This window comes from Festucalex cinctus, chromosome 15, assembly GCF_051991245.1.
Source record: "Festucalex cinctus isolate MCC-2025b chromosome 15, RoL_Fcin_1.0, whole genome shotgun sequence".
Lineage (NCBI taxonomy): Eukaryota > Metazoa > Chordata > Actinopteri > Syngnathiformes > Syngnathidae > Festucalex > Festucalex cinctus.
This window is the reverse complement of record NC_135425.1, coordinates 3,844,093-3,852,500: the sequence shown is the minus strand read 5'-3', so window position 1 is coordinate 3,852,500 and position 8,408 is coordinate 3,844,093. Positions and strand designations below refer to the sequence as shown.

General features: G+C 38.9%; 2 protein-coding genes across 9 annotated transcripts in view; one reads left to right on the top strand and one right to left on the bottom strand.

Moving 5' to 3' along the window:
- Window positions 1-5,375, bottom strand: part of LOC144002880 (uncharacterized) — a 98,030-nt gene extending 92,655 nt beyond the window's left edge. The window contains exon 1 of the mRNA XM_077498546.1: window positions 4,699-5,375. The gene's annotated coding sequence lies outside the window, so the exon portion shown is untranslated. The remainder of the gene's footprint in view (window positions 1-4,698) is intronic.
- Window positions 1-8,408, top strand: part of dennd1a (DENN/MADD domain containing 1A) — a 348,715-nt gene that overhangs the window by 319,780 nt on the left and 20,527 nt on the right. For all 8 annotated transcript variants that reach the window (XM_077498538.1, XM_077498537.1, XM_077498536.1 and 5 more), the window contains one exon: window positions 7,691-7,810. In XM_077498538.1, the coding sequence (XP_077354664.1) occupies window positions 7,691-7,810 (120 nt within the window). The remainder of the gene's footprint in view (window positions 1-7,690; window positions 7,811-8,408) is intronic.

The following is an 8,408-nucleotide window of genomic DNA, read 5'->3' as shown; positions in this document are numbered from 1 at the left end:
ATTATTTAGTAAAGGAACAAAAATGATATGAGTCTGGATGATGGTTGGTCTGATGCTTCAGTCACACCAACAGTGGGGCAGGCGTTTCCGGCGGCGCAATTGCATTGTAGTCAATGTACTTCGAGCAGGCAATCAGCTTTGAGTACGGGCCACGTCACATCAAGCCCAACAACACGGCCAGCCGGGACCGAATTGTGAACAAGGAAGTAGCATACTGAGTGCTGGTAAGTGTTTTTAACTTGCTGTTGAACTGTACCGAGTTAACAATAGTGTTAAGCATGCTAAAGCTGTTTAGCGCTACCACTGACCTCCGGATAAGCAGAAGTAAACACGTATGTTTAAAAAAACCCAAAAAAAAACACACACCCTGCTGGAGAAGATAGTGCCCCGGCTGTATAGTGCCAGGAAAGAAGGAGAAGTACTTGGCGGGGCTCTCTTTTGTTGACTGGCTAAAATGCTCTACAGTAGTTGTTCCCGAAGCAACAAGCCTCCTCCTCTCTGGTGTGTGCGAATGCACGAATGAGTGGCATTGTTCCAAAAAAACTCGATGAAACATTAGCAAAGGAAGGTTTCCAATACTCCTCCCCCGTTGTTGGTCTGAATGTGGCATAATTCATTATATCTTGAAGTAAAAACAGCTAATGGGAAAGGTCTCATATTTGGAGCAATACACCGACCACCTGATTCTGTCTATGACACATTTAGAACTCATCTAGAAAGTCTCCTCTCCATTTAAATCATCCATCCATCCATTTTCAGAACCACTTTTCCTCACAACAATTTAACCCGTAGGCCATACTTACTTTGAAATGACTTGGTCAGAACGATCAAAAGCCCAAAACGCGTCACAATACTGCCTTACCGGTTAAATCAGACAAATAAATATTGTATTATCATGGGGGACTTTAATATAGAGATCGAAAGGGGGTAAAATAGAAATGAATTATCAGAACACTCAGGATTGCAAAAGGAATTCTTAAGTCTACAGTGTATACCAGGGGTGTCAAACTGTGGTCCTCGAGGGCCGGAGTCCTGTAGGTTTTATAGATTTCCCTACTCGAAGTGCAGCTGATTCCAATTAACAGCCTCGTTATCAGGCTTCTGCAGAGCTTGCCTGATGAGCTGATCATGAATCAGCTGTGTCGAAGAAGGGAAATATCCAAAACCTGAAGGACTGCAGCCCCCGAGGACCCCCGAGGACTGGATCTCGCCACGCCTGGTATACACTAAATATAAAAACAAACTAACTAGCCTTATAAGAACTAGTAAACAAAATGACTTTACTGACTGATTTCGAAAAGCTTGTGGAGACCAGAAGGAATCTTGGAAGGTCCTGAAAGAGATACTTCGCTGAAATGCAGGCAACAGTTGTCCCAAACACTGTAATGCAGGCTCAATCAAATAATGTGACAATGAAATGTAATTGATAATGAATGAATGAATGATAATGAATTGATAATTGATGTTTTTAATTGATTCTTTGCTTCTGTTAGATAGAAACTGTCTGAACAAATTTGTCCACCAGGGGGCATAAGTGATAACTTTTCTCAAAAATAATTATCCTAACTCATGTTATATTAAACCTACTGGTAAAATGGAAGTAACCAACATTATAAATAGGATGAAATGCAACACAGCTGGTGCCGATGGTATCACCAGTAAGATTCTCAAAGCCATTAATTGATCCACTTGCTCATATAATAAATCTCTCTCTTCAGTATGGCATTGTTCCAAATACAAATCAAGGTGGCTAAAGTAATACCAGTGTATAAATCTGGTGACATAAATTAAATGGAAAATCATAGACCCATATCTATTTTATCATCCCTGTCCACAGTTTTAGAAAGAGTGCTCTACGTGAGACTGGCTGATATAAGCACAAACACCATAACAAGGGTAACAACGCTTTAATATGGTCACTGTGGTAACGCCGATCATGAACGATACAAGCAACACAAAAAACGGGCTATTTTGTAAATATAACAATAAAGGTGAAGCCACATTTTTATGTAACTATATTTGCAACGTCCTCCTTAAATGTGCCAACAAGGCACCACATAATAAACATAAATATAATGCCCATGAATAACTTATTGACCATAACGCTAAATCAAGAGCCACTCGCCGCAGAGCAGGCCTCATACATGGGAATCACCCGTTGCCGTAAGTCCATGCACCATTCTTTTTTTTCTTCTTGGTCATAGGCTCTTGTGTTGTCTCATCTGGCCTTTTGCCCAGAAACTTACCAAATACGCCTGTTTTTTTTACTCATTTTGCTAACTTGACGATTTAGCATCAACGCTACGTGACCGAGATAAATAGCATCTTGACATGCATCAAGAGTCCATTTGTCGTAACAGAGAAAATACAGTCACTTTTAAAAATGAAACATTGTTAAGCCTCAGCTAATCAATTACCGTATTTTCACGACTATAAGGCGCACCACATTATAAGGCGCACCTTCAATGAATGACATATTTTAAAACTTTTTCCTTATATAAGGCACACCGCATTTTAAATATTGTTCTATAGACAATAAAAATACTGCAGACTAAACGTAAATTATAACAATGAAGACTCACTAGGAATAAATCGGGTCAAAAGTAAAACCTTCGTCTTTAAAACCTGTAGAATTAAAATAGTTTCTTTATAATGCATCAAGAATTTAAGATTTTTTTTTTAATGATGTATCGTGTTTTTACAAACACGCACTATCACGCAGGCATATAAAGGTTCTAGTGTTCTAGTGGGGTTGCCGTAGTTAGCGATCCAAGATGGCGGGATCTTCTGCGCATGCGCGTCACCGATCGTGCAGGGTCACCGATAGCGTCTTGACAGCAAGACCTGATGCGACTCAATGTTGATCCATATATAAGGCGCACTGGATTATAAGGCGCATGGTCAACTTTTAAAAATATTGAAGGCTTTTAGGTGCGCCTTATAGTCGTGAAAATACAGTAATCGGAATTACAGTTTTATTTTTATTCTTTCAACTGTGCGACCTGCCGCAGCCCCGGTCCAAAGTGGTCCTCGGCTCGATACCGGTCCGCAGCCCGGTGGCTAGGGACCACTGTTTTAAACGATTTAAGTGTGTGCTGTTGAATCCACCATTGGGAATGAATGAGGAATATGGGCAAAAATGTTGCAATATGTTGAAAATCATCACCAAGGTGAACAGAACGAGCGAAATATGTAGAAAGTAGGGCTGGGGGTCGATTCAGATTTCCAGAATCGATTCGATTCACAAGGGCCCGATTCGATTCACAATTTCCAACGATTTTCGATTCAGTTAAGAGATTCATTCAGCACCTATTTTAGACAGTCAAAAGTACCAATGCTGCAAATAGAAAAAACTTGTTGCTCTAATTTAATGCATTAGTAAGAATATTAATATTTACATTAAGAATTGAATCCTTTGCAGTTACATTAATAATCTTTTTTTATTTAACATGGCCTTATAAAAACAATAAATAATAATTTTAATTAATTACAACCACAGTACAGGCTGTGTAAATAAAGCGACTGTTTTTTGTCACGACATTCACATTGTAACAATTTTTTAGCAAATGTTTCAGTGGTGGTTGAGGGGAGGGGGTGGCTGGGGAGACGATTGATACTGGCTTCCTCTGTGTAAGTGGTGCGGGCTCGGGAGCGTTGAGTGTTGGATGTTTCGTGTGTGTGTGTGTGGGGTCAATATAGCGATACATGATTTTATGTATCGATATTGGGATATGAAAAGGCGTATTGATACATATATATATATATATATATATATATATATATATATATATATATATATATATATATATATATATATATATATACATTAGGGGTGTTAAAAAAATCGATTCGGCAATATATCGCGATACGACAGCACGCAATTCTCGAATCGATTCAATAGGCAGCCGAATCAATTTTTTTCATTTTTGATGGAAAAATATTCAACAAAACGTCTAACTTTCACACCTTAAGCATGGAAGAATATTATATTAATGGAGCATTAAGCCATAATATTTTATTTCAATGCTGTTCTAACATGAAAAGGTTACAACGTGTTTGTTAAATACAGTGGCTCACAGTTATAAAACTGAAGTTCAATAAGATCAATAAATAAATACATTTTCTTGATATTTTCCAAATTTGAGTAAAAAAAAAAAATCGCAAGAATCGACTTGTAAATTCATATCGGGATTAATCGGTATCGCATCGAATCGTGACCTATGAATCGTGATACGGATCGAATCATCAGGTACTAGGCAATTCACACCCCTAATATATATATATATATATATATATATATATATATATATATATATATATATATATATATATATATATATATATATATATATACATACACATATGTATTTGTGTGTATATATATATATATATATATATATATATATATATATATATATATATATATATACAGTGATACCTCGGTTTACGAACTTAATTGGTTCCCAGAGAGAGTGTGTAAGCCGAAAAGTTCTTCTTCCGAACATTAATTTCTTAATTTCCCATAAGAAACCATTAAAATGAGAATAATCCGTTCCCAGGTCCCTATAAAACATAATTTTCTACTAAATAAGCCTTAAAACTACACAAAAATATACCTTATTTTATGTATAATAAATGTGCTATTGTATTGTAATTAAAGAAATACACTGTACTATATAATAAAGTCGTTTTATTTACCTTTTGATGGCTTGATGGAATGGAGTGGGAGGAGGAGGGAGGGAGGGAGTTACTGCTTGGAAGGAGAGTCACCTTCCATAAGGACTGTAGGTAACTCAACCTCCGGTGTGGCTTCTCTTCTTTGCTTCTTAGAAGGAGACTCTCTATCCTTGCTGACTAAAAACCTCCTTATTGACACCTGTTGCTTTCTGAGTTGTAAGGTCTTGCGAAACTGAGGCATCACATTATCATTCATCATGTTGATGATTCTCATAGCCACAGTCTTTTCTGAATGGTACTGATCGATGAAAGCCTGCACATCACTCCACTTAGATAACATGGTCTTGATGCTCTCACTTGATGCTGCAGCCATCTCCTCCTCCTCAGATGACAACTCCTGAATGGCTTCCTTCTGCTTTTCCTCTTGAAGGCGAATCAAATCATCTGTGTTGAGGACCTCATTATGGTCAGCAACAAGCTCCTCGATGTCATCTGCATCCACTTCGAGTCCCATGTTCTGTCCCATGGAAACAATGTCGTTCACAACAACAGTGTCTCGAGGATCAAATCCTTCAAAGTCCCTCTCAAGGATGCATGCGGGCCACAACTTCTTCCATGCTGCTTTCAAGGTTCGAAAGGTAACATCATGCCAAGCCTTTTCTATCAGTTGAACACAATGATACACATTGAAATGGTCCTTCCAATAATCCCTAAGGGATAGGTTGGTGTCATTGGTCACGTGAAAGCACCGAGTAAATAAAGCCTTTGTGTAAAGCTTCTTAAAGCTTGCGATCACTTGCTGGTCCATGGGCTGCAGGATGGGGGTTGTGTTGGGAGGGAGGAATTTTACCTTGATGAATTCAAGATCACCTTGAAGTTCCTCCTCTAAACTTGGTGGATGCGCTGGGGCATTGTCAAGGAGAAGAAGACACTTGACAGGGAGTTCTTTCTCCTCGAGATATTTCCTCACTGAAGGAGCGAAAACATCATGCATCCAGTCCATAAACAGGAGACGAGTAACCCAAGCTTTGGTGTTGGACTTCCACATTACAGGAAGCTTGGATTTAACCACCTGGTTTTTCTTGAAGGCCCTTGGGTTTTCTGAGTGATAAACCAACATTGGTTTTATCTTACAGTCGCCACTGGCATTGGCGCACATCAGGAGGGTTAGCCTATCTTTCATAGGCTTATGCCCAGGGACGGACTTCTCTTCCTGTGTAATGAAAGTCCGGTTCGGCATCTTTTTCCAAAAAAGGCCGGTTTCATCAGCATTAAACACTTGATGAGGAACGTAGCCTTCTTCTTCCACCATCTTGAGGAATGATTCCTTGTAAGCTTCGGCAGCTTTATCGTCACAACTGGCTGCCTCACCATGGCGAATGACACTATGAATCCCTGTACGACGCTTAAACTTCTCGAACCATCCGTGGCTAGCCTTGAAATCATCAATGGATGACGAACTTCCAGGTTGCCTCTCGATGATATCCGAGTGAAGTTGCCGTGCTTTTCCACAGATAATAGCCTCACTCACACTGTCCCCTGCGAGCTGCTTTTCATTAATCCAAATCAAGAGAAGTTTTTCAACCTCTTCTACTGCCTGAGACCGTTGCTTAGACAACACAGAAACACCCTTAGCCACACACGCAGCCTTAATAGGTTCCTTTTTCTTAAGTATGGTGGCAATTGTAGACTTAGCGTACTGGTACTGGGACGCTAAGTCACACATACACACACCTCGTTCGTGTTTTTCGATTATCTCCTTCTTCTGCTCGATCGTATTGTCTTTATTTTTTTCTTAGGCTTTCCACTAGCCTGTGGTGGGGTCTTTTTCGGTCCCATAATAGCAAAATTAGACTCAACAAACCACGTCCGGGGTGACGAAAGCGGGTGAGAAACCGTGAGCGTGCTCTCGTAGGTAGCCGCCACCGTGGCGCAGTTCGACCGCGTGGTTTGGTTCGTCCGCCGAAAAGTAGTTCGTCAGCCGAGACTAAATTTTCGCGAATTTAATGTTCGTGAGGCGAAAAGTTCGTGAGCTGAAGCGTTCGTAAACCGAGGTATCACTGTATATATATATATATATATATATATATATATATATATATATATATATATATATATATATATATATATATATATATATATTAAATACAATATATTGATATTTTAAACCCAGCCCTAGTAGAAAGCCAATTTGAAACGATGCAAATGTGTAATGTTGAATCTGTCATTGGAAATGAATGGGGAATTTGGGGGTGCAAAATGTTGAATTATGGATATATTTTGGTGAATAGTAATGCTTGCATTGTTGAAAATCGTTCCCAAGGTGAATTAAATAAGATAAATATTTTGAATTTCAAATGGTAAAGACGTGAATGTGAAATGTTGAATCTTCCATTGGAAATGAATGTGGAATTTAAGGGGACAAAATGTTGAATTATGGGTAATATATGAATTTTTGGAATTAAAAAAAATGGATGCTGGGATGGAGTGATTAATTGAAACATGTCAAAATTGGAATGCCGAAAATCAGATGAATTATGTGAGTATAAGCACGTAAAAAAAGTGGGAGAAATAAATTAAAGGAATATACTGACCGCCGCTTGAGAAACTTCCCCAATTGTGTCTGGTCGTCTCTTTCAGTATCGATCTCTGCCTTTTATGAATCGGTAAAACGCTGTGTGATGCAGGCCTCCAACTGCTTTGCCGGTAGAATCTTGGCTGTATTATGTGTATAATCAAGACTTTTTTTTTTTTTTTTTTTACCATCACTGCCTCCAACGGGAGTCTCCTAATTGGCTGCTTACCGTGCAAGCAGGCCAAGTTTGCCAGATGCTGTGTCAAATATACCACACAATGTAAACTGTTTAATTTGCTGCAAAATCGGGAGATTAGTGGGATAAATGACTGACAGGGAGCCACGCGAGAGATGTTGAAATGTTTTTAATAACATTTTCTGCATCTACAACTTCTGCAGGGTTTGATTCTCAAGGTACCTTTTGTTTCCACATTGCAGGAAAATGTCGATGGATCAGAAATGATTGCAGGCGACAATGACTTCATTGCAATTAGAGTCAAGAGTGAGGGGCCACTACAGACATTGGATGGACACAGAAGGAATTGGCAGTTTGGACTGGTAAGTAGTTTCACATTTGTGCATATTACATTTGAAAAAGAGAATGTTTTTCCTCCAGAAAACGTGCTGAAACCCAGAGTTCTCCGTAAAGATTGGGACATTGACACAATTCTCATCGTTTTGGCTCTAAACACCACGAAAATGAATTTGAAATGAAGCAAATTGTGCTTAAACTACAGACTTTACAACAGTATATTGTTGCTGTCCAGTGGAAACCTCATATGTGCTGTGCACATATGGTCAAACACACACGCACACACACGCACCCACATCCTTGTACATATATCTTTCTGAGGACATCCATTGACATAATGCATTTCCTAGACCCTTACCTCAAACCCAACCATCAAAAATGATTGCCTAACCCTTACCCTAACCCCAACCATAATCAAATTCAAACCTAAACTCTAAAACCAAGTCTTGACCTTCAAAAAGAGGTCTTGAGAACTGAGGACCGGCTAAAATGTCCTCACTTCACAAAAATGTCCTCATTCTGATGGATAAAGACATATTCTATTATGTACAAGAACACACACACACAAATCAATACTAATGGTCCATGCCCAACTTTTTTATGTGACATTAACCAAATTATTAA